The sequence below is a fragment of the Leuciscus leuciscus genome (genome assembly GCF_965113295.1).
Source record: "Leuciscus leuciscus genome assembly, chromosome: 16".
In the NCBI taxonomy this organism is placed as follows: domain Eukaryota; kingdom Metazoa; phylum Chordata; class Actinopteri; order Cypriniformes; family Leuciscidae; genus Leuciscus; species Leuciscus leuciscus.
The window spans coordinates 25,625,158-25,652,887 of NC_138740.1; the positions used below are offsets into that span (position 1 = coordinate 25,625,158).

Sequence of the window (27,730 nt, forward strand, 5' to 3'; positions counted from 1 at the left end):
GAACTGCCCCAGAAAATGACCTGGCAATAAAAAAGGGCTCAAGCACTTCATAATACGCAGGGGGGAAAAGACAGGTGTCTGAAGCACAGATGTGCTTTGGGTAAAAACACAAGTTCACTGAGGGCTTTCGGGTCAACGTCTGTCTCCCTACTGGTTTTCTCTTTTTTGGTGATGAACTAGGAAGTGGTGGCCATCTAAGCCGACTCCACTGACCCCTCTCTTCTGTGCTCTTCCAGTTCTAATAGACATGTAATTCAGAAGCACAGTAAGGCTGCTAATAGGAAGCACACAGTGTGAGATTGCTGAAGCTGTCAAAAGTGGCCTGACCTTGACATGCATTACCTTCAGGACATCCTGGTCTGAAGACCTGCAGCGAGAAGAGTTAGTGATGTCCGTGATGGAGCCATCAGCCTCAACGCCCAAAACTTTCACAGGCACAGAAACCCTCTTACCAGTGAGCACTGCTGTGTTGAGGAGCTCCGTGTCCTGGAAAAGCACAACAAAGAGCACTCAATAAGCACTAAAGACGTGCATTTTCAAAAATTACATGTTCAGAAAAAAAGGTTTAAAGTTGCAAACTTTGGATATCTGTCATTTATTCTACATTGTTGGGTTACATATTATTTTGATGGTCCCCTTTAAATATTCTGCTGACTATAAATAACGTTGCACCAACATGTAAACTAACTCTCATTGGAGTATTAAGTATTAGTAGAGAGTAGGGTTAGGGTTAGTAGAATAAGTTGACGTGTACTTGCAAAGTTAGAGTCTGTAGAATGTTGGGGGACCATCAAAATAAAGTTAGCAAATATTACGCAGTCTACTAATTCCCTAATGAGATGTAGTTGACATGTAGGTGCAACGCTACTTATTGTTTCAACAACCCACTGTTGTTTCAAATTCTGCTGAATTGTCATAACATCATGATCTACAGTAGATGTCTAAAATATGAGATTTTGTTCAATATGCAGAAATATGATCTGTAAGAATCTGATGAAAACTACATACCATTCAGTAATGTTTGGCATGTACAATAGTTTTCCAACAAAAGTGTTTATGAATTTATGTTTTTATATAATGTATAATTTCCAGTTTACTGAAATTGTGTTTGTAATTATAATGAAAATATCAAATATAAAAATATGTATAAATATTTGTAGCAAATACTTTGCTAAATATTTTGCTAAACTAAAGAAACTAAAAAATTGAACCCATTTTTGTTGTTGGGATCAAGAAAAATTGTCAGGGTAGAAAAAAGTCAGAATCACTGGCCCAACTAGACAGCAAAAACAATCTCAATTGAGTCCAGAATACACTTCCGTCTGAATATGTATGGCTGTAGTGCTTTAAAGGAATGCTTTAAATTTGAAGAGACAGAGTTTCACTGTGCAAACTGTTTAACAGCACACTAATTAAAGCATCTAACAAACTAATTTATTATATAAACCAGTCTATCCCACTAATACACCTCACAGTGTCCCATGCCTAATTAGCACTTAAGTTTGTACAAATGGAAGAAATCGGACACACTTTAAAAATAAATAAATAGGCTAATACTAAAAACAAGCACTCTCATCATCTAATAAGCTTAATCTCCTTTTGGTGGTGAGTAAAATCTTAAAACGGGTCAAAAATGTCAAGGCAACAATCGTGGATCAGACAAGCTCTGTCTGAGTTTAATACCCTAATGATTATCTTACAGTGTGCCACTGTGATGACGAACACACTAGGATGATTGGGTTTGAGCGTAGATTTAACTTCTAGACCCAACAGATGTCCACGAGCATCCTCCAAACGCAACACAACAGATGCTGACTTTGATTTGAAAAGTTACCGGCAAAATCCCACACTCTTATGGCGGTGTTATTTCAGAGACAGGGTCATGCTGTGAAATAGACCATTCCAGTAAACAGATTTGGCAGCTAGCCGTATAATGGACGCTTGATATCAATGAATAGTCACAATCTCTTTTGGTTTTATTTGTCTAAATAAAGCTATATTTTTATATTTTAATGAATGCTGCTGAACTTGCAATTAAGGACTGCATGTGGATGGCTTTGGGAATTATGTGCATGTCCTCATAAAATGAATGTCAGTTTCATTAGGGTATATTCTGCAGTAGTTTGACCAACTGTAGGGGTGAAAATAGGAAGAGATCAAAGGGTGAAAGAAGTGGCACTGCGCCTCTGGACAATTAACAAAACTCTGTAACACACTCACAAAAACACACAGATAGAACAAAGACACATAAATCATTTATAAGGGCTGTCATTGTAGCTTTATAGTCAAAGGATTTTACACAAAGCATGACAAATACTTGTCACACCAATGTGATTTCATGTCCACGTTTCACAGACAAGGAGCAGAAAAGGGATTAGATCACCCAAAAAATGACAATTCTCTCACTTATTCACCCTCATGTCATTACAAGTTTTGTTCTTCACAATTTTAAAATAACTTTACATAGATCTTTCCAAACAATGATAGTTTGTATAAAAAAAAAAAATCATATTTGTTATTTATAAATATATATTTCTATTTATGTTTTCTCTATATAACAGAAAATTGTATTCCCAGATAACTCCAGGTTTTCTATAACTGTGGGGGGATCCTGCACTACAAACTGTCATTGTATAGAGAGATCCATGCAATCATTTCTAAAAAGGTTCCATGTAATAATAACACAAGTTGATCAAAGGTAGAAACAAATATTTCCAACCGTGATCAGAGGTGCTATTCCCACATAGTCTCTCTGAATAGTGTAAATCCTCATGGTCCCTTCATCCCGAATCATGTTTCCAGGCAGCTCCAGTCGCCACGTGATCATCTGGCTCTCTAACTGGTCACTTTGCGCCTCCGTCTCAAAGTCAAGTTGCAAGACCTCCAGCAGACCTCTGTAAATAAAACATCAGAACACAGTCAGTTCCCAATCTCTGCAAATTCGCTTCCTGGGACAACAGAGACATATTGAGTCAAAGAGGATGTTGTGGAATCTTAATAATGAAAGCACAATCAGTTATTAGGAGAAATGGAGCATCTCATCCACTTCAGTAGCATTAAAACACTCAGCATTCTAATGAGAGTATCAGTAGGTTCATCGCAGGAGCATGATTCAGCTCACAACAGGTTTTTCAGCTGGAATTTGCTTTGATAAAGTGCTTTTATATAACTAACAGAAAGGCAAAAATCAAACGTTTCTACAACTTATAGTTCATGCATTTCTATATGGCATGCAGTAACTCTTACAGTAAAGGAATTTTTTAAAGCATCATAAAGGGGTAAAAAGCTTTTCCTCAGAGTGGATACATCCTTAGAGATTTGATTCAAAACTCCCCATACCTTTATATTATTGTCTTAAATGATATATATATATATATATATATATATATATATATATATATATAGACCATTCTTGAGTCATCAGGGGTGAAAGGCCAAGTGCATGAGACATGTCCCATCATAATTATGCTGTATTAAGTGTTTTCTAATGCAGTGGAATCCTCTCCATTCGGCTCTTCGCTAGTTAATGTGGAGACCTCTGTTCTAATCTTGCAGAACGTGCTGGTCTTTAAGCTGGTCTAACATACTGATGCACCAAAGATGATTAAAGTAAAGTGGGTTGTCGCTGTAAAACATGGAAATAAGGGCTATGGAGAAAGTAGTCAGGAGATACCACTTGCTGAAGGGGAGCTGGTGACAACGCCCATGTTGTAAAGGGTTTGATCTATATAGTTTCAAAATAGTGTAAAAGACGATATAATCAACATCGTATAATCTCATGATTCAGTGAACGATTGAAATGGATTTAGCTCAGGAGATTTTGATTCTGTACTAATTTCCTGTTAAAACGAGAAGGTGAGGCAGGATTGTACAATACTGATACATATAAGCGCAAGATGAGTAATCAATCATTTTAGTCCATTATTTTTCCAAATTTTGGGGTCAGTAACTTTTTAAAAAATAAATGTTTTTATAATCAAAAGTGACAGTAAAGACTTTTATAATGTTATAAACGATTTCTAGTACAAATAAATGCTGTCACCCAAAATATTAAGCAACACAATTGTTTTCAACATTGATAAATAAGAAGCAATGTTTGTTGAGCAGCAAATCAGCATATCAGAATGATTTCTGAGGGATCATGTGACACTAAAGACTCGAGTAATGATGCTGAAAAAAATTCAGCTTTTACAATTACAGGAATAAATTAAATTCTATTTTCAAATATATTGAAAACAGTTATTTTAAATTGTAATAATGTTTCAAAATATTTGCAGCCATGTTGAGCGTGAGAGACTTCTTTCAAAAAACATTGTAAAAAATCTCATCAACCCCAAACTTTTGAACAGTGCTTCAAAATCTGCAACAAGATTATTTTGCCAACTTAATGCAGTACATAGATGACTTCAAAGTTAGCATATATTGAATAAAACTCCAATTTAAATTGAATGGGGTCTTTAAAAATAATCAAATTAAATAATAAATCAAGTATTTATAAGAGTGATATCCCTTTTGATTCCTGTAAATCTGAAACCATCTACGATAAATGTCAGGGCGGACGGAGAACTTCAATATTGACCAAAAAAATTATTAGTGTGCAGTCTGTTACAAGATGCTAGCTATAGAACTAGTACATGCATATACAGTATGCTGCTATAGTATAGTACATGATACACACTATAATCTGCAATTATAATGACAACCCATTGCCATGGACACCGAACAAGAATCAATGAGACCAAGAGAAATATGACACCCAGATGGAGGTTCTTATTAACAAGATGCTCACAGTTTTCAAGACGCATTTGAATTGGATCCAAAAACACTCAGAACTCTTTATATGAAATCCAAGCCAATCGCTCACCTGCTTAGATACACAGAGGTAATATGAACTCAAAGCTCATTCTTCTTAATAACAGTTGTGCGTTTTCTGTGGATACCAGCAGCTGAGGTGATGAAAAGATATCACATTTTTATGAAGTTATTTTCAGTCGCTTTCCACATGAATACCTACGTTACAGAATTGATGCGTGACATTAATCATGAAATCGCAATGTGGCGAGTGTCTGTACAGGTTAAACGCAGTTAAACTGCCCCTTTTTAACCAGAAAGAGAAGGTTTTTAATTTTCATTCAAAATACCATCCTGCGAAAGGCTAACAGGTTGCCTGAACATCTGTTAGTACCTGAACAATGAGGGTGGAAAGAAATTAGAAGAGTGGGGTTTTTTGTCAAAAACTAATTTTGCAATCTGTCACTTAACTCTCACAGTTTCAGAGGAAACAGACCCCATCTGGCAATGTGCAAGGGCAGAAAAAGCTTTTTAGCGATGAAATGCCTTTGAAATGTGAGCTAGCGAGAGTCTGCGGCTGAGTGGTTTCTAAGAACGACGAGGGTGATGCAGCGAGGGCTTGCCTTTTGCTAGCAAATGTGCGTTTCTTCTGGCAAGACACGGAGATGGTTTGGGTGTCACTTCCTCTCCCAGGTTCCAGAGTGATGTCCCACAGGTGTGCGTCGCTGGGTCTGGCTGTGCTGAATGACATGCCTTTTCTGGATGTGGCTCTGTGAGAAAGGACACACAAACACACGGATGACATCAATGGAAAGGTCTCAAGCTTCAACAGTCTGCTTAATGAACGCCTGAAGCATATTGCACACAAAAATGAAAACAGCTGGCTGAAATAGTCAGTTGCAATCTTACTGGCTGGTGCTACACAACTTGCATTAGGCAAAAACTAGGAAATTAAATTGTTTACACAATTACACAGGTACAGTTACACCACCATTCAAGTTTAAGGTCAGTAAGAATAATCATTTTTTTTAATCAAAAATAGAGTCATATTTATTAAAACGTTTGGGGTTGATTTTTAATGTTTTTAAAATAACTCTCTTCCGCTCAACAAGGCTGCATTTATTTGGTCAAAAATACAGTAAAAACTGTAATATTGTGAAACATTATTACAATTTTAAATACCTGTTTTACATGTTAATTTATTTAAAATGGAATTCATTCATGTGATGCAAAGCTGAATTTTCAGCATCATAACTCCAGTATTCAGTGTCAAATGATCCTTTAGAAATCATTCTAATATGCTGATTTAATGCTCAAGAAATATTTCTTATTATCATCAATGTTGAAAACAGTTGTGCTGCTTAATATTTCAATACTCAATACTTAAAACTGTGATATTTTTTTCTGGAGTCTTCTTAAGAACAGATTTGATGAAAACACCCTTTATTTGAAATAAAAAGTATTTTCTAACCTTATACAGTAGCAATCAAAATTGTTCAACCCCCCAGAGACTGTAATAATTTTACAAATGTAAGCTTTTTTTTAAAGATACCGTTTTTTATTAAATTGCATCTATAACAGTTTAGTGGCAAATTAAAAGTGATAATGTCAATATGTAATGTAATGCTTTTGAGATATATAGGCTTTTTTGTAATACAGCTATGTCATCATTATTCAACTCCTATTCAAAGCTGCTGTTTTGAAGTCAATTATTTCTATGGTATGAAACACAATTAAGCCTTTGGAAACTCTATAACAAAACTGAGGTAGCTTGTGCTGTTACACATACATACATTTAGGCCATGCATGTGCTTAAGCTGAGTAGCAAATATGGTCGAGTCAAAAGAGCTCTCACAAAAGCTATGTTTTATTACATTAGAAAGTCTATGGCAAAAATAAGATTTCCAAAAACACTAAAAGTTCCTAGAGACACAACTGGCAGCCTTATTCACAAGTTGAAAATTTGTTGAACCAGAAAACCTTTGTGGGTGTTGAAGAAAAAAACACAATATCATTAAGGGGAATAAACTGTTTGATCAGAGCAACTGTGAAAAACCCTCAATTTACTGCCAAAGATTTGCAAGATGGTCTGATGACAGGAGGAAAAAAACATTTCAATGCAGAGTATAAGAAGAACACTAGACAAGCATGGCCTTCATGTTGGGACGTCTTGGCGAAGGCTACTCTGGACCAAGAAGAAAATAAAAGGCCAAATTGAATATGCTAAAATTCATTTGGATATGGCCTACAGGAGTTTTGGAATAATGTTTTATGGAGTGATGTGACCAAACTGGAACTTTTTGGATCCATGGATCAGCAGATTGTCTGATGCAAAAAAAAGGCAAAGCTTATGAGCAGAAGAACACCATCTCCATGGTCAAACATGGAGGTGGTCTTATCTTGATATGGGATGCTTTGCCGTTGCAGGTAGTGGAAATCTTGACTACATCATGAATTCTTTGAAGTATCAAGCCATTTTGACAAAGATGGCAATGCCTTCGGTGCAGAGACTGAAGCTTGATGATCAATGGACTTTCCTGCAGGACAGCCATCCCAAAGTATACATCCAAATCTACTTAAGATTGGTTCAGGGATCAGTCGTAGAATTTTCTTAAGTGGCCTGTACAGTCTTGATGGACTTTGAAGAAAGCAGTGGTAACAGTTGTCAGTCATGGTTCATAGATCTGTGTGTTCATTTTGCGTATTTGTTGGGTGTGTTTGTAGGTGTTGGGTCTGTGTGTGTGGTGGCTTGTTTGTTGCCTAGTAACCAGCTGATCACTCAGTCAGTCATTCAGCTGCAGCTAGTCAGCTGCTTATATCTAGCTGGAGTGAGATATGCTTGGAGTCGGTTCATCACTCTTGTTTTGTTCTCTCACCTAGTTCCTGTATCTGAGTTCCTAGCGGAGTCATTCCTGCAATTCATCTGTGCTTCCAAGCAGCGCGGAGATCGTCCTTGAGTTTTCTTCAACCAGCTGTCCGGTCTGAGTTACCACGCTGTGTTTGATTCCTGTCTCTTCATCTCTCTCTCCTTTGGATCGCTGCTTTGAGTCCACCAGTATATTGACTGTCCTTTCTGAGTTTTTTCCACTGTCCTGTCTGTCAATAAACTGCCTTCTTGCAATTGGATCTATGACTCCCTTTCTGACAGCAGTAGAGAGGTGACAGAAGCTTCTAAACACTTACAGGCAGCGTTTATTGGAGGTTATAAAGGATAAAAGATTCTGCACAAAATTTGACTTTTGGGGGTTGAATAACTTTGTAAATGTTTAGATTAGTTGTTGTTTTTTTTCACAGACTTTACTTAAATGTGTGTTAATAAACTTTCTATAAAGGTTTACTGATGCCTCTGTTTAATTGTTTACATAAAAAAAAAAAAAATTCTTGCAGGTCAAGGGGGTTGTCACTAAAAAATTATTTAAAAAAATAAAAAAAACTTTACTGATCCAAACTTTTAAACGGTAGTGTAATGAACTCTTGAGGATTCAATTTGCAAAAATTTTCCAGATTAGCATAATTTTGAAGATTTGAAGCACAATTTATCAAATAATCTCCACATCCACGAGCAGACCTGTATATTTGACTTTGTTTTTTAAAGGATATTTATCAAAACAATCTGAATTTATTACTTCTGGATAAGATGCTGCACAAACTCGACCAGGGGCCAGTTGCACAAATATAGCCACTAAGTTAAGACTAGAAATTAGTTAGACCTAATCAGTCTTACTTTTCAGATTCAAATTAGGCCAATCTAGCTTTTTATGTAGGCCTACCTTAAAAAAAATGTTTTGAGGTTGAGGTGGAAAACTTTCACCTCTCTGATGGACAGAAAATCAATACATCTCAAAACCATCTGCACTGACATCCCTTTCCATTTAACCTGACTCATGGCCACATTTATATAAAAAATAAATAAACAACATGTACAAACACATTAATGGTTGTCGAAGGAGATATAAATCCTGTTCGTAAGACCTGCTAACCACGGGTTGAGGTCAGCCGGCACGGCTCTCAATTCCCTGTTTCACTTGCCAGTTATAAATCTTGGCTCAATCTCTGTTGCAGAAAGTGCGATTGCACATTTAACAATGTTGTATTCATCAAGGGTGTAGAGCGAGTTTGCCGCTCTAGAGAATTTAATCTCTCTCTCTCCTTTGGCTTGGGCCAACACAACCACATGTCCACCATTCAGTTTAAAGAGAGAGCCAAATGCTTCTTTTCTCCTCTGTTTTTTTCCCTGTATCTCTCGGCTTTAGCCACCAGCCAGACAGTTCGTCGGTCCCTCCTCTCCACTGATGGGACTTAGAGACCGTGGAATTTTGCCACGTGAGAATCTCCCAGACATGTGCTGGAGTCAGGCGTCTCGGGAAGTGGGGCCATAGAGGAAACAGGTCACGGTGGGAGAAGTAGAATGAGAGCAGCTGACAGCGTCGTGACACACTGCGTTATCTTTCCTCAACCCCTCATCCATTTCTTTTCTTTCTGTTTCACGCCACACACTTCAATTCTGCCTCAAAAACAACAGATTGTCATGCAGCGGATATGATTCATTAGCAATGTGCACAATGAGCCTGTGCGATTATTGACATGCAGATGTGCATTTAAATGATTATTTGGTAACACTTTACAATAAGGTTCCTTAGTTAACTACCTTAGTTAACATGAACTAAGAATGAACAATACTTCTTCAGCATTTATTAATCTTAGTTAATATTAATTTCAACATTTACTAATACATTATTCAAATCAGAAGTTGTATTTGTTAACATTAGTTAATGCACTGTGAACTAGAACATACGAACAGCTGTATTTTTATTAACTAATATTTACAAAAATAGTTTAACAAATGTATTGCTCATTGTTAGTTCATGTTAGTTAATACATTAACTAATGTAAACTAATGAACCTTATTGTAAAGTGTTACTGATTATTTCACAGAATGCATGGTGCGATAAATACACATGTGATGGGCTTTTATCTGGTATTGAGCAGAAATACTTGATATCACTGCTGATATCAGTTCACGTTGCATGTAAATCTCTGGGATAGCGCCAGTCTATCAACCCCTGGGACTTAAGGGAGAGGGATCAGAGTCTGTCTTGACCCATTTTGTATTGTCATCATCTTCAGGGCAGGCATGCAATTTTTAGAGACAGATGACGCCCTCGGTTGGATAATCCAAACATTTTTAATTCCAGGGAAATGGAGAGAAACAATGAAAGGAAAATAAGAGTAAGGGGGAAAAAAGAAACTGCAATACAGAGAGAGAGAGAGAGAGAGAGAGAGAGAGAGAGAGAGAGAGAGAGAGAGAGAGAGAGAGAGAGAGAGAGAGAGAGAGAGAGAGAGAGAGAGAGAGAGAGAGAGAGAGAGAGAGAGCACCAGGGAAAGAAACACTGTATGCATGAGTGACAACAGAATTCAGTCAAATCTATAATGAGGATCTTGATGGAATAAATCTCTGACACAAAATCAAAGACAGACGAATATTGATGTGGAGCTGCATGGTGCTGCCTGCAGGATAAAATATAGAATAGAATAGAATAGAATAGAATAGAATAGAATAGAATAGAATAGAATAGAATAGGTAATATTATATGTGAAATGCAATGCTTAACAGATTCATATAATGGCAGATTTTGTTGTATCTATTCAAATATATGAATGAAACAAAACATTTATCTACAGTACATAAATGTACATTAATGATTTGTTAACCAGTAGAATAGAATCATATATCAATAGAATCAATAGAATCATATTAATTAATAAGAAATATTAATTAAGTATAATACAAATATTAACTAATGCATAACAGATTAATAGTTTGTTAATATATATATATATATATTTTTTTTTTTTGATTACATTTACCTAATAATTTTCTTTAATGAGAAATATTTGTATAAAAAATATTAATGCATATTTTTTATGAAAAAATGAAAAACAAAACATTTATAAAATGTAATTTAATGAGCAGACAACAGAATAGAAATAGAACGATTTCATAATAATATTCATTATTAGGTAACATTTTATAATACATATTACATAATGCTTGGGTCAATAGTTTGTCTATTGAAATATATGGTAGAAACAAAACATATATATATATATATAATACATTAAGCAGAACAGAAAAATAACCACTTCATTGCATTCATTAATCAATCATTCTATTTAAAAAATAAATACATTTATAGATTAATGATTTGTTAAGTAGCAGAATATACTAAAATAGAATATAATAGTTTTGATAGAACAAACACTGTTCTAATAAACAACAATAAATAACTGTGTGTATCCTGTGTATTCTGTGTGGTGTAAAATAATTGTAAATAAAAGTTATTTTCCCATTTGTTTTTATATATTTTTTTGTATTAGAAATCCTGTTTGTTGAGCTGCACAGGACAAGGCACTCATAACTTGTGATGTCTGATGGAAGTTTGAGCTAGACTATGTAGTCCTGATAGCCTCCAGTTGAAATAACTTTCTGGTAAAAAGATAGAAAATCTCTGAAGGGTTAAAGACTTCACTAATTTTCAATCAGTGTGTGGATTATCTATCATAACCTCAGGGGTCTGGACTCAATCTTGGAGAGAGTAGTGAAGTGGGGCAGAGATTTTTCCCTGGATAAAATCAATCTCTTCGGGATTCCAGCCTTTACCTCACTTTACTGCTAACACTGAAAGCGAATGTCCATTTGAGCCAGGGCCGGGGGCAAAGTAAACCCTATCAGAACCGAGCGAAGAGCCGCAAGGATATTGGGGGCTCAGGTGGTATATGGGGCTCAGCTGCCGGTCAAATGTATATCTCAGAAGTAGGATTTCTCAACTACCCAAAATAACCAGCACAATTCAAAGGGAGATTTCACACTAGAACTTTTGGCCAGAGTTTGGATGATGTGAATGCTGATTTCCGAACTGTTGATGTGAACCTCTATTGATGACGTCTGATTCAATAAAATTGTGTTTGTGTGCGTCTCACTCATTTTCCTGAAAAGCGTGACTGACGCACTGCAAGCAGAGAATGTATATGTGCTCGCCTTTAACAGAAATGGACTCCCGCGTTCTTTAGAATATTTGCAGTACATTCGTGGCAGATAGACGCAAGTGCCATTACGTGCTGACGATTTGAAAACAAAGCCAAAGGTTAAAAATATAAATGTGAGGGGAGCAATGCTATGCATTTTGCCGCCTTCTCCTGCATTGTCATTACCATGCAACAGGGGTAAAGAGCTGCTGCTTTGATCATGTAAACACACCATGTTCAGTTCGGACCCAAATAATATAATGTGAACTCAATCCAGCGGGGACAGGGGGAGGGGGAGCAATCGAACTCGAGTTCAGACCAGGCAATTGCGAAAGCACCCCAAGTATCAAATCAGTCTAACCATATTGTCTAAAGAAAATCTAAATTCAACTACTCTATTTGGACCAGTGTCTTACAATATGGGTCAGAATACAATTTACCTCATCAGATCTTGAGGAAAATGTTTCCCCACAGTTTAATTTGCCTTCAAAACAAATGCAAACAAACTTCTAAGAAAAAGAAAAATACCTTTGGTCCAGAAAAAATGCCTATAAAAGCAATTTCACTCATTTATTTGTTCTTTCTCCATTGATGTGGGGTTAGACTTAGGAAAATTTGATTGCAGTGTGTTTTGGTACGATAGAGCTCTCGCTGTAATATGTTCACTTCTGCCCAAAGGACTCAAGTAGTTATTAGGTATTTGTTTTCTTGCTCCATTAAGTTGATGCATTATTTATGGGGAGAGAAGCCACACAAACAATGCAATGTTAAGAAATGAATGCAGCCAAATAATTTCCCCATTATTTTGCCATTTATGGAAGAGTGCCTCTGAAACTCCTCCAGTTGGAAAAGTGAATTGAGCCGGCACAAGGTTATTACATTTGGGTAATCTGTATACTGAGTGGGACCGTTACATTCTGCCGGCTGTAAACTGGCATGACTGTAGTGTTGCATAGCATACTTGTTAAATTCAAGCTAAGCGTCTTGGGCGTTTGACACATCTGTAGGCACTGTGCCACACTTCTATTCCAAACGGGACATCTCAATCCCCAATGCAACTCCTCTTCATCTGACCCAAAGTCTCTTCCAGGAAAACAGTTGACATTTGTTGTGCCTTCTGAGAAAACCATATAATCCTGAACAGAGTAAATCCAATTTCTTTACATTGCATTGTGTGTACAGATTTGTGGCAGAATTCCAGATAGCAGCAGTGACTGGTAAATCTACCAGACATTTGTTTTTGCTATATTTTGTATATATAATCTTCTTTACTTTAAAATGCATGCACCCATTCTCATTAGAGGGATAGATCAACAAACAACCAACAAGAAGGCGAGTAAATGATTTTTAGGTGACTACCCCTTTAAATAAATTGGCAGATAAGATGAAATAAACCTACCTGAGTATGAAATGTTCAACCGGTGATGTACTTGATAGGAATACGTAGAAAGTGGCGGTGTCTGTGGTCTTCAGTGGTTTCGAGGACGTCTGGATGATTACGGCTCCTCCGAGACGCAAGCGCATAAACGTGGGGTTTCCTGGAGGTGATCGCAGGAGGTTTACAGTCCCAATCCTCTTCATGGAGGCTCCATAGATCTGCCGTCCCAAGTCACCATGCTGTGGACCCCTTCTTATTCTGCTCTCTTGCGGGACACACTGTCCACTGGGACTGGGTCTAATCTGATAGTAAAGTTCAGCAACATTTCCTCTTTGATCACCTCTCTGCTCCCAGCTCGACCTGCCACCTCCAGGGTTGAACCACGCTGGCTCAGGCTTCAGGTGCACCAAGCAGAAGCCACCATCTGCTGAGATGGAGCAGCTGTCCTTGACCTCCCTGGATTCCCAAAAGGCGTATGCTGTAACACAAACGTACCCTACTTCATTCTGCCCTGGGACGTTTTGGATCGGCCCCTCACTTATATCATCCCTATTTCCGGTCGCATAAAACAACACATACAAGGCAGGTGTAGATGACCGTACTTGACGGGCCAGTATAAACGGTCGAATCCTGGGGCCAGTGTGGATCATATGCAGTGGTATAGACTGCTCCAAAGACATGGGACCATAGCTGACATTGATTGCCGGCTGGCCATTCAGTCCAGTGAGGATGAAAGGTTGCCTTTGTGCCCGCAAGCTGGAGTTGTCCATTACATCCTGACTTGTCTCTCTGAGAAGAAGATAGTCTGCATTGATGATTTGATAGTTCACACTTGGAAGAACAGCGAGAGGGGACAGTGAACTTGGGTCATCTGACAATTCCACAACCTTCATTCCTTGAGGACACAATGAATCAAATTAGATTAGCATGACAGAAATACATACTTATGAAGAATTAATGGTATTTATTAATGGTAAATGTTGTACACATCACATGACCATACTGGCCTCTAGAGTGCGTATACAAATAAGTGGTTTTAAACTGGTTTTGTTTAAGAGACATGATTAGACATCAAGTGACGCCAACACCAATACCATAATTGTTTATCATACAACGTGTATTTCGATGGGGTTTTTTTTGCCAATAATTCTCTGCACAAAAACATTTTGGTTGCCACAAATCATGTTTATCTCCATTGTGTTTAAGGCCATACCTTATACCTTTCATAGTTTTCTTCATGGTTTTAGAGGATGAGGGCAAATCACACAACCTGTCAATGTTGGCATGTGTCTAATCTAGATGAAAAAAATACTCATTTGAGTTAATAAAAAGCATATCTATTTTGCTATCCTTATTTTGTATGACTATTTTTGTTATTTGTTTTTCTTCCTATCTGCAACTCTATCAAAACAGATCTGAAATGCATTTTTGAATTCACTGGTTGTGAATGACTGTTCTATAGGAATCTGTACTCTTAAAATCTTTCATTCAAAAACACTGTAAAAGCAAGGTTACTTTCACATAATATTATGTTTGGTAAATATGCTATCAAAATGTTTTTTATGTTTCTAGACAGCTATACCTCAGTGATCTTGCAATTGCTACATTGCAGAGTTGTATTTCGAAGAAGTCATTTGCTATATGGCATTCCTCCCTCATTCAAATTCAGAGAAAAAAAAAAAAAAAAAAAAAAAAAAAAAAATATATATATACAACGATTGGTCTAAACCTGTCAGCAAAAACCTATCATTCTGTTGCTGTTTGAACCTCTCCCCAATGTGCTAGTCTATAATCTTTTCAGAAAACATTTCCATAGATGTCAAGCCCACAAAATGTTTTTTTGTTACTTCAATAGCAATAAAAACAACATTTCCCCTCTTGGAGATGATTTGGAATAAAGCAACGCAGGGGGAGGCAAAAATAGTCAACATCACTCTGATCAGGTGTACTGTGTGTCCGGACAAGCAGCTTGTCAAATCACTCATCTTGCTTATGCTTTAACCTTTACCTTTTGACAGGCAGAAGGGGCTACACTGCTTCTGATTGCTAAAGTGCAGCATTGAAAAGCTGAAGGTTAATCTTGACATGCTGTGCGTTTTTGGAGGAGTTTGTCAAATGCTGGTCTTTGTGTCATACGCAAATTTGATTGCTATTCTTAAAAGAAAATCTTTTTAGTGGAGCAACAACAAATCACAACAATTTGAGAAAACCTTGATTATATTTGTATGTATTTAAATATATTCTGCTGAAATAATGCACATATTGTGTTTCCATTATATAGGGTATCCGACTAGAGGCTATAGTGTATACGCTAACACTTAATCTGAGAAAAAGGCTTCAGGGTTTTTTGATTACATTTTTGATTGATTTGATTTTTCACACTCTGTTTTCTCTTAATCTGAGCATAGCAGAGTCAAACCCATCTGTCACAGCACATATCATGTCAGAGACCTGATTTTGTACTATAGCCATTACTGTTTTACGCTCTAAAAGCTAGAAGAGACGGAATGCTATATATATATATATATATATATATATATATATAATATATATATAGTAATATAATAAACTAGAAAATATTTTATCGAAATAAAGTGCTAAATAAAAGTGACAAAAATGACTAATGGCTGACAAAGGGGTAACCAGAGATTGTGGGAAAAAAATTGCACTTGTATAAAAGCTCCCATGCATAACTCCCAGGATGGCACTTGAAGGTTGTCAACTTCCAATTAAAAAAAGAACATATGTGACCCTGGACCACAAAACCAGTCACAAGGGTACATTTTTGGAAATTGAGATTTATACATCATCTGAAAGCTGAACAAATACGCTTTCCATTGATGTATGGTTTGTAAGGATAGGACAACATTTGGCCGAGATGCAACTATTTGAAATTCTGGAATCTGAGGGTGCAACAAAATCTAAACATTGAGAATATCGCCTCTAAAGTTGTCCATTGATGATCGCGATTGTGCTGTATTCACAAAAATAAATGTTTTTATATATTTACGGAAGGAAATTTGCAAAATATCTTCATGGAACATGATCTTTACTTAATATCCTAATGATTTTTGGCAGAACAGAAAAATTTATAATTTCGACCCATACAATGGATGCAATTGCCACAAATATACCCGTGCGACTGGTTTTGTGATCCAGGGTCACATATATAAATAATGTTAAAACACTGAGCAGACACATTTAAACATGGTTCATGATGTATAGTTCTTAGAGCAGATCATTGGGATGAAAAAAATACAGTATGAATTTACAGATAACCAACCCCTCACTTCTGTCAGTAGTCAAATCTACCTTAATTTATGTTTTAGGTAACTATCACAAATCTAACTGAAAATAAAGTTCAGTAAATAAATAAATAACCTAGTGGTACATTTCTTGTTTCAGCATTAATCCATGTGTCCTACTGGCATCCAATTAACTGACTTGTAAAAGTCAAATAAACAATATATTTGAATCTCAGACTAGGAATCTCATGTGTGAAAGTGGTGTTTCAAAGTAGGTTAATGGCTGAGCCCGAGGGGGGAAAAGGACTAGTGTCAGTGCAGTGTCTAAGAACATTAGGCCAAACATGACTGAGTTTGCACAACTCAGACTAGGACTGAGCCTCTGCACTGATGACAAGCCTATTTGTCAGACTCTCTCATTTCTAAATTGCTGCTTTTGGCATTACTAAAACCTCAACAGCATATCATTTTCAAATTAGGAGCTTTCCAAGTAGGGGTTTATTCAATGTAAATCAAGACAATTGAAGAAAAATTCCCTACTCTCAGTTTCACTATTAAAAACCATGGCGCAGACTTCAAAACAACTGTGATAAAGTCTGAATTCCACTATAAAATAATCCACTTTAAGTAATAACTAAGCAGCTATTTGCATTATGCAGTTAATTATATAAGCAAATTGTAATTAAATCTATATTTACTTCTTATGCAAAGTAATATTTATAGCCATGAAGCTTAAGTAACATTTATATGAATGTGCTCAGCTGATGCTTGCTGAAGTGCACTTACAAAAAGTTACCTCCAATAAAGTTCACAATTCAGGCTGCAATTAAAATATGCAAATAATTGATATTAATGCAAACTTATTCAGAGGTCTTTACTCTCACAGATTCTGAAATCATCCATGATAAATTAGAAGACATGGCTATCTGTGGCCGAACAACTGCAATAAAGTCCATCTCTACCTGGATAGTCTGATACAGGATAGTATATGAAATTATGTAGAAATGTCCAGCAGCAAAAAATGACGATGTGAAAGGTCTTACCTTCTGCACAGGATAGGCACAACGCTATAACCATCACCAACATTGTGCTCGTCTGCACAAATCAGTCCAAACTGGAGCTTAAATGACTTTATTGCTCTAATGCATTCCTAAAAAAAATAATAATAACAGTAAAAAAATAAAGAAGAAAAAAAGCACATGTAAGGTTTAAAACTATTTCCAAAATCAAGGAAAGAAAGTGACCATGGTGCCCTCACATGACATGGAAATTAAAAACAGTTGTCACGGTAGACAAGGCTAAAACTGGATCATGATGAGTTTGAAATAAATAAAAAACGTGTAAAAGTTCAAGATTTGCGCTGCACCGATTCACGTGCTGCTGTTTCTGGACCTCACGTTCATCTGAGTCTGAACGATTAGATGTCACGAGCGTAATCCCCAGCAAATGAAATAGGCTACATGTGGCATTATGGCGTCTCAATCTCGCCTGTCAATGCTCTCTTCACTGTCATGTGGACGAACAATCAGCAAAATCCTACTTAAAAGATGATGTTTAAACGAGCGACAGTTCATTTGAATCATTTTACAGCCTAAGCAATGTTTACTTACTGTTAGGAATAAAGAAGCCTACATGAATATAAAAACGTGTTGCATGGTAATATAGGCTACTGTTGCGTAAGGATCCAAGAGTGAACTGTGGGGTATAAGATTAAAAATATGTAAATATTTAATAATTTAAACTTTGTGATGGTTGTTCAAGACGTAGCCTACTTGCAGTTGTATTGTGCAGCTCACACACAAACACTTCAGTCTCTTCAGATGAGTGTTGTGGTGTAGCGCGCAAGCGGCCCCTGTTGACGGTCAAAGTAGTCGTGAGCTAAACAAATGTGTCTGGATTGGAACACACTTCAGTTATGCAGTATATGCACAGGAAAACTGGACAGGCCAGCGCAGCGTGAGTAAAATACAAGTAAAAGTTTGCTTTAAGTGGTTCATTAAAATAAATGAGTGTTACTTGTTGTACTTTTGCAAATTGTGGACTGCCCGAGGCTAATTCGTGTATAGGCCTACTGGAGAGGAAGACACATACCTTAAGTTGTAACATTTCCATTGTTAGTGCCAGGAAAGAAATACCGTTCACGGGCATTTTGTTACACGAAGTTGTCACAATGGAACAGTATTGAATAGCCCAGCCTTGCCAATTTGTCTAAAACGTTTTTTGTCATGACTCTCATGGTTACTGCGACCTTTTTATCATGTTTGACGACGAGGATCTATTTAGGCTATTTTAAATATAATTGACGATTTTTCTTTTTTAAACACCCTAGTTCGACTACTATTGGAAATCACGCACTGCTACGTCACGTGACATTCGCGCTCCATCGATGACCTCAGAGATAAACCTGAACAGTATTTTAGAGATAGAACTGAACTTCAGCCAGTTGAGAAAAATTAAGACAAAATCATTTAAATACTGAAAAGTTATACTTTGTTATATTTGTTATATAGACTTTTTTTATTTAGCTTTTATTTTCATGAAAATTCAAAGATTTGAGGGTGAATTTGGGAAATAATTGGGCTAATTAAACAGCAAAAGTTTATGAGATAAAAATTAAAATACAAATATTGTCATTAATACATTTTTAACATTTAAAATTCATACATGTGACAGCAACCTGACATTTATGTATATAAATCTTATATATAATTTTCTAAGAGTTTGAACTAGGTTTTTGAAAACCTTATAGGCCTACAAAACCACTGCTGAGTAATTGGATGTTTGACTCAAATGCTTAGTCACTGATGTATAGCCCTTGAAACAACTTATCCGTGTGACAACTATTTCTCATACAGCTTTAGTCACATATTGAAATACCTTCGGTAGAAGTCAATGCATCATAATGACATGTTAGGTTATATATTCCCCAAGAGGTATACGTTAGCTTTTCACTTTATATTCAGAGTCAGTGTGAATGAATAAACTCCCTGTGATTTCTGACTAAAGAAGATCTCACTAAAGGGAACGTCATCAATCTCCTGTCAGTCAGAACACACAGTATAACCTGTACCTTTGCTGCTTTGTAGTGCTTGATGGCGTCTTTCACCAGTACGAAGCACGATTTTATGTCCTGCCTTTTGATAAGTGCCACAAATTCCTCTGCAAGGACACAGAGTACCAACCGTTAATGCAAAGAATAAATCAAAAGGCAGCCCATGCCAAATACTGTGTAAGAGGCTCGATTTAAAAGTTACCACTTTGTGCAAAGGTACAAAGTTATGCAATGGATATTATGCATTTATCTTGTGAATTTCAACATGCAGCTGCATTTCATCTGGATTTTAATCAATTCAGTACTAGTAGATCCCTCCAGTTGTGATGCCTTTGCTGGAATGCTTTTGAAAATGAATTTTCCCCCATGGCCCAGTTTACATTCTGTTATCATATCAGCCCCATCTGCTCAGATGTCCAGATGTTAGCAGTGTGAGACAGACCACAGCCTTGATACTCAAAGGTGAACAACAGCTTAGTAGCAATAATATGAAATGGTGGTCAGTAAACTGACCCGCCAGGGAGTTTGACCCATTTTGATGACCTATTCCATTAAGATTTTTGCTTACGTGAACAAAGCGTAGCAGCTGCACTACAATTTACTTGAGCTTTTTATCTTGATGAGGATCGTGTGATGATAGGTTGCCACAGTAACACAGAATGACAGTAAACCTACTTAGAAAATGAAATATACCACAATGGCCAGATGTATATCAATCTTACCAACCCCATGACCGACTCCATGTCGCTAAATGATTATACACCACCCTTCACACATAAATCACATTCCGAGATGTCACCGCCAATATGCTGTAAGAAAACTTGCTCTTTTTACTCTTTATTTATTTATTTATTTTTGAATGCGCTATACAGACGAGACCAGAATTTGGTAAAACGGCTGCTCAGCCTCTTTAAGAAAAAAAAAAAAATCAAAAAAATCAATGCTAAAAAATCACCCAAGATTGAGGGAATAGTCATTAAACAACAAATGTATCAGTTTTGGTAAACGGCGTCCGTCAATCGGAGCAGTGGGAACCCTTTGGAAAAGTATGGAGTTTGGGAGCCTCAGTCAAAGCCTTTGTGACGTTGATCTATGGATAAAGTTGAGCAGAGGCGCTCTCGCTCAGTGTGAGTTGAATTTCTATGCAGGTGATGAATGAATGCGCTCTGCAGTGCGTGTCGTGGATGTATATCACTCTGCTCCACACAGGATGGAGAGATAAGTTACTGCTAACCTGCAATGTCGTTCTACACCTTCCCTCAGGAAGGGGTCGTGAGCTCGGCTTGCTTCCATTACACAGACACAAATTTGCTGAAAGTTATTCTAGTTTTATAAAAGGTCAGCCCTGCGAATTCCCGATCAGATCTTAGGTGGCATGAGGCAGGCGTTTTCCTTCCGAGTAGAGCTGTAGAGGACATTAATTGTGAATAAAGCCTCAAGCACTGCTTCAGTGTACTTCAGTGTACAGTGTAGTCTCAGCATGGGCACTGTGGTTCATTTAAGGAAACTCTCCCGTCACAGACGACTCAGTCAAAACATATTCATGAAAAATGTGCGCCATTGTGTCCAACCCTGACCTATCCAATGAGTTACCTGCATTGAACACACCTCTGTCATTCAGGGGTCAGTTAGACAATGCTCTCTGAAAAGAAGCTGCTTTACAGCCTCTGAAATATTCACGAAAAAGCAGCAGGAAGATGAATGGGCGCATGTGTCCCAGCTCAGGGCCCTTGTTAAAAGAAGGCGTTGATCGAGAGGTCAAAGCCGGAGAGAATTTTAAACATCCATTGGCCCAGGGCCCCCCGGGATCATTACAGCTCACTCCTGAAAGGAAGGAGAGCCGAGCCAAGAGCAAGAGAAGCCTAGCGCGGTGATATACGAGCATAATCATTTCTCGCTCTCCTCCTTTTTTTCTCTAGGCAGGGCTGGCCCTCACTTCATCCTCTTGAATTTCGGTACAGCATATTCCACTGAAACCTCTGCAGCAGGCTCAAGCACTTTCTTTTCCTCTCAGCGGTCTTTTTAAAGGGATAGTTCAACTAAAAATCAAAGTTCTCTTATTACTTTTTCACCCTTATGTTGTTTCCAAACTTCAAAGTGGTTATTTTTTTCCCCATGGAACACAAAAGTAGTAATGTAAAAAAAAAAAAAGTCCATATAACAAAAGTTCAATTCACCCAAAATAAAATAGCTCCATAAAAGTAGTGGGGGAAAGTATAAGTCAGAATTTTAGCCGTTATTCATAATCTTGCCGTCCCCTGAGGGTCAGCTATTGCCTGTTGTTCACAGTTTAAAAATGACGCTTCTTATTTGGTTACTTCACATGCAAGATTCAATGCGTCATCAACGCAGCATTTTTATAATAGGCCTATAGATAAACTAAATAGTGTGGCAAATGTTTATGATGTTATTTTTTTAAGATTATTTATATTATTTTAATCTAAATTTAATAAAATGTAAAATTTTGGTCTCACAAAGTTATTATAAGACTTCAGAAGACAATTAATCATATATGACAAATCATATAGGGTACAACGGGGCTAAAGGCGCACCGGGGTAAAAGGCACATTTGATTTGATTTTCCTCTAAACCACTATATGGCACAAAAACTTGCCGCAGCACTTTCCAAAACATTCTCATTTGGGGTAAAAGGCTAAAGGCTGTTGGGGCTAAAGGCACAATAATTAACATGATAATAAATACATTTATAATGACCATCATATAAAAAAAAAAAAAAGATATTAATCATAATGTCATATAATAAAATATATTTTATTGTTAATTCATTACATTCGTATTCAATTATTTTCAATGCTTTAAGGATCTACTTTTTTTTTAAATCTGTATTTTCTAAAATGAACATGTTTTAATGACAGTATATTTATTTAACAAAATGTAATTGTTTTATTTATCAAAATGAACAGAAAAGAGTACAAACTTTGCTAAAGTTATTGTTTTGAACAAATATTAACTTAGTATTAAAAAAAATATTATTTTAGCTAAAGTATTTATATCAATACTGTGTGCCTTTTGCCCCATGCTGGTGATCCTTACCCCATGTGTGGGGTAAAAGGCCAAACTTGCCACATCATACAATTATAAGATTTTTAAACAAAATCTGTTGCTCCATCAATGTTCTTTTTTCTTAATGTGCACCTTTATACCCCTATATATAAATACTTTTACATTTTTTAAAATAATTATTATTTATTTATCTGTTTTTGGTGCTTGATAGACTCTGCTGGTCACTCTCGTTGTATGAAAAAAGCAGCAACAATTTTCCAAAAATATGGAAAAGTCATGGAATAGCTTTGGACTGGGTGAATTCCTTTAACTCACCATGTTTGTTTACTACGCGCTTAGAATTTTTAAACATTAGTGTTGTTGAGTAACACCAGTTTGATCCTAAGAAGGAGGATGACACCTCAGAAATTGATAAACTAGATGATTATAACCCGTCATTAATTGTGATAAATGCAGCTCTCGGATGTTGACAGAGTTGAAAATGGCCTGTCAACATCAATCTTCACCCAAAAACGCAGCAATATTAATTCACTCACCTTACCCATGAAGCCTGATGGGAATTGATATTGAAGCCACTGCTGCCACCTTCTGGGTTGTTGCTGTATTAATTGTTGTGTTTGCTGTTGGGAGATGTGCTATGTGATTTGCCATGAAAAGTTCAAGTCCGATATTGAAAAATATCACATTTATTTTCATAGAAAATGTATATTTTACACAATTCTACACATGCACAGCCACACAATTGTCCATATCAGTAGACCAACGAGTCCTTTTTTCTCTCTTTAATTCACAGAGCGAACACAGAATTGCCGACTTGAGCATCTTTTCTTGAGGACACCATGGATAACACTTACACTGTTGAATATTAAATTTGAAAGCACTAAAAAAGTCTGTAAATTAAGTATAAACATTTATAAATTATCTACAAATGGAGTACAAAAGAGTAACCGAGAAATGAACACATCATCCAGTTACAACGAACACTCGGGATTCATGATAATAATAGAGATATTTCTGTTAAATGAAAATATATGTAATCTCTTTTATTTATTTTTCTTTTGGCAAAATGATGTTGCAAGCTATACAAGCAGCTGAACATTTCATACATTCCTTTTTGGCTATCCAACTTTTTATTATTATTATTATTATCATTTAATTAATTAGAACCTTCCATGTTTCTCTTCTATACAATAAATAAACTTAATTCACCCCAAATGAATGTCATATATATATATATATATATATATATATATATATATATAGGCTATATTAAAATGCTTAAATACATTTAAAGCTGCAGTCCGTAACTTTTTTGGGTTAAAAATTATCCAAAAGAAATTTTTGAGCAAGTACATAAACAGCCAGTGTTCAAAACTATCTGCTTGCCTTAGCTCGATTCAAAATGGTAAGCTTGTAATAATGTTTTTAGTTCCAGAGGTACTGGTGGATTTCCGCGGGAAATTCGAGCATGTCTTTGCGTCATTACATCACATCTGTACACATAAAGAAGGTGTCTCGGCTAGTAGGCTATATTGCGTGTAAGGATGTTGGAGGTGGAGATTTATAGCCTTTTCTCACAGCACTTGATATAATTAAACTTTTCAATTTGATGGCGGATCCAGAAAGGTTCAAACGATAATCACCAGTGACAACTGGAGATACACCCGTTGTAAAATGCAAAAGACGTCGGAGTGGCTACAGAAAAAGAGAGACTGCAAAAGGCCCATGCGTAAACAATGATAAATATCGGAAGGGCTTTTGAAAGGTGGCGTGAACTCCGTGTTTTGAAGGGGTTCAAAACGGACGCAGAGACGGCTTTTTTTCTGCTGGACAGGTAGACATAAGCGATCGTTAGATTTAATTAGCGCGATTTACTGCAATGCTTTTTTTTTCTTAGTTGGTCAGAACAAAAGTGGATGTTACTTACTTGTTCAGACGACATTTTCTGGTGAAAATTCTTATGTTGGTCATACTTCCAAAAAGTAGAATCTGTGATTGCGAATGACAGGATCCACACCGGCACGGCGACTGACAGCCGCACATTCTCCTCAAAACATTGGAATCATCCGCGCTGTGCCGTGCCGAGGCACAACCCATGTAAAGTTGATAATTCTGTGAATAACTGCAATTGCAGATTTCAAACAGACATGGCGACAAAGAGGGAAAACTACGGACTGCAGCTTTAAGATAATCTTTTTTAAAGATTTAAAAAACGTTTTTTTTTTTAAACACACAGTAAGTACCCTGGATCAAACCATTCAAGAGTGCAATCTAAACCTAACCAGCCACATTATTGAGATTCCACCAAATGTTGGCACAACTTCGCATTTCCAGTTGTGGGACAAGATGTTTTGTGTTAATGCAAAATAATTTGCCCTTAATGTAAACTACTATTATAGCTTGAGACAGCTGAGCCATCATAGGTAGTTTTGCCTGAGGGTATTTAACCTGTATTTTGGTAGCTGAGAATGTGTATTATATGGTCCTCAGCAAAGAGACTATCACAAAAAGTTTGTCTACCATAGCAAGCAAAGACCCCAGGAAAAACAGCCAATGATAACAGCAGCAAGGATATGCCATTTAGGCCTATTTCATTATATCAGCCCAGCCTATTTGTGTAAACCAGTGTTAAAGGGATAGTTCACCCAAAAATGAAATTTCTGTCATCATTTACTCACCCACATGTTGTTCCAAACCTTTGCGACTTTCTTTCTTCTGCAGAACATAAAAGACAATATTTTGAAGAATGTTGTGAAGAAAACAGTTTTGGTTACCATTGACCTCAATTGTATAACAAAAAAAGATAATAATTTCTCAAAATGTCTTCTTTCATGTTCCACAGAAAAAAACTTAATGAATGAGTAAGTTATGACAAAATTTTAATTCTGGGGTGAAAACCCTTTAAGGGCCATTCACACAGAACACGTTCTTGCGGAAAAAAAAGAAAAAAAAAAAGTTTTTTTAAATACCCGGGTTTTTGTCTTTTAACCTGATGCAACTTTTTTAAAATGCGGCGCTCATTAGCCAACACTGATAATATTACGTTCAATTTAATATGTAACATTGTAAAAAAATTCCATTGTAAAAAAAAAAACGTGTTCTGTGTAGCCTTCAGAAAGTGGAATTTAAAGGATAGTTCACCAGAAATGAAAATTTTGTCAGGACCACTATCGTCGAATACGATTGACAGTTAGCATACAGTTTGGATTGGCGGTATGGTTCTGTTCTGGGCAAGAACTCCCTGCGCATCCATGCAGCCTAGCATAGCTAAGAGCAGCAATAACCCCCCTTAGGGTAAACAGAACAGAACCAACATGAATGTATTGCAGATATCATTAATTCAAGATTTTAATATACAACATAAATCGAGAATTTAGTCTGATTCAAGGGGAATCAGAATGCCAAATCCTGACTGACGAGAGGAGGAGCTGGGGATGGAGGAGGGTAATTTGCTCCTGAGAAACACGATAGCTGCTGATAATACTGAAGGAGCTTATATATGAATACAGTGATAGACGTCGTATTCCTATAGGTAGACGTGGATCAGCTGAGAGTCAGCTGACGCGAGCTTGACTAACGCGACCTGCCAGAACTAAAGCTACTTTTTTTGTCATCACTTACTTACCCATAAGTTGTTCCAAACCTGTATGAGTTACCAACATTCTTCAAAATATCTCATTTTGTGTTCAACAGAAGAAAGGTTCACATAGAGGTTTGGAACAACTTGAGGTTGAGTAAATGATGACAAAATTTTCATTTTTTGGGCGAACTATTCCTTTAAGGAGACACCAAGACACAATATTTGCTTAAATGTTTCTTCTTGAGAAGACGGAACCATCCTTATTGACTTTAGAAAGGAACAGAAAACAACTGGTAATTAGCAGCACGTCACATTATCACAAAAGTTTATAACAACATTTGTCCCTTTTAAGTTTAAGGGGTTGCACGAACATGGATGCAGAGGGGACACACTCCATTCACCAAAACACACACAGATTGTGCGATTTGAAAGGCAAACACAGAAACTTTCCATTGTATTTTTATAACTTCAGAGTCATTCTCGTGATAACCACGGGATAGGGAGCAAGCAAAAGAGAGAATACTTGGCAAAGACTGATGTATGGAGACATCAGATGTAGGTAATATACTGTACTTACTGAGTTTAGATGAAGGCCACAGCAATGTTTAAAAGGATTTGCTCATAGACTGTCCTGTTCAGTAATGCGTTTTTGCACATTGCCCATCTTTCTAAAATGCTTTTAAATGGAAATATATTATTTTATTGTGGTCCTTTTTGTGTTTCGGACTAATGCACTTGATATGGTCTGGAGGTTAGCATATACTGCTATTGGACGCACAACGTCAGGCCATATTTGAAGTGCTTTTTGAACCGTTTCTATTCATCACTAAATGCAATACCAAACATTAAAATCTGAGATTAATATTTAGCTCAAAATCCAGCACTTTGATTTTAAAAATGGAAATAGCAACGGAAGTAGGCTAATTCTTTAAATATAACATCTTTTTGTCCTCTACATCACAGTATGGAAAGATGCTTTTATTCTGACAGCCAATTAGCAAACTCACTGACATGTGAGTGACATCTTTATATATGTCATTCCTTTTCATCTGGATATTAGATCTATTTCATAATGTGTACGTGGCATGTTAATGTGAAAGTTTTCTCTTTTATTTTTTTTTTTTTATCCTCTTTTTATTGACACATCGGGGATTGGCTGTTTCCCTTTTGAGATAGAAATCTGTATGCTGTTGTAGTCATATGAATTTGAAATCAAACTCATACTTTTACTTTGAGAACTTTTGGAGCAGTTTCTTCCCCTTAGAGAGCAGACCTTTTTTCTTTTTAGACGCCAGGTCTCGTGGACCCCTGGCTGGGCTCAGCGGCCTGACTGGGCCAACAGGAAGCAAAGGACGCACAGTGGGAGAGGCAGGTCTTCCAGGGGCCGGAGCTGGCACTGTACTTTCCACAGGCACCTAATGAAACATCCATGGGGAAGGGAAAATTGTGGGATATTACACAGCAAGTCTATCTTTTGCCTTATCATCTGCCGCCTTCTCAGTAGCAGAGCAGCAGACTTTTAAAACAAATGATTTGAAATGTGCCAAGAAAGTAAGAGCAAAAATTATATTACTACTCACAGATTGGAACTCTAGAGAAAAGGCAGATAATATGGCTGGTTCCTGAATTAACTC

The 27,730-nt window shown here is 36.7% G+C and overlaps 2 protein-coding genes across 12 annotated transcripts in view; both read right to left on the bottom strand.

The window, feature by feature from the left end:
* LOC309478310 (transmembrane protein 132D) overlaps nt 1-17,564 on the bottom strand; it is a 28,717-nt gene extending 11,153 nt beyond the window's left edge. Inside the window, exons 1-5 of the mRNA XM_082141903.1 lie at nt 17,484-17,564; nt 13,217-14,090; nt 5,415-5,561; nt 2,720-2,894; nt 343-486 (exon numbers count right to left, since the gene is read on the bottom strand). Of these exons, the coding sequence (XP_081998029.1) occupies nt 343-486; nt 2,720-2,894; nt 5,415-5,561; nt 13,217-14,090; nt 17,484-17,526 (1,383 nt within the window). The 5' untranslated portion in view covers nt 17,527-17,564. The remainder of the gene's footprint in view (nt 1-342; nt 487-2,719; nt 2,895-5,414; nt 5,562-13,216; nt 14,091-17,483) is intronic.
* A 6,196-nt stretch (nt 17,565-23,760) lies between these two features.
* The window catches only part of rimbp2a (RIMS binding protein 2a), a 79,146-nt gene continuing 75,176 nt past the window's right edge, over nt 23,761-27,730 (bottom strand). For 7 of the 11 annotated variants that reach the window (XM_082141891.1, XM_082141896.1, XM_082141892.1 and 4 more), the window contains one exon: nt 23,761-27,511. In XM_082141891.1, coding sequence (XP_081998017.1) covers nt 27,323-27,511 — 189 coding nt within the window. In that variant the 3' untranslated portion in view covers nt 23,761-27,322. The remainder of the gene's footprint in view (nt 27,512-27,730) is intronic. The other 4 variants (XM_082141890.1, XM_082141894.1, XM_082141897.1 and 1 more) reach the window with 1 other exon arrangement.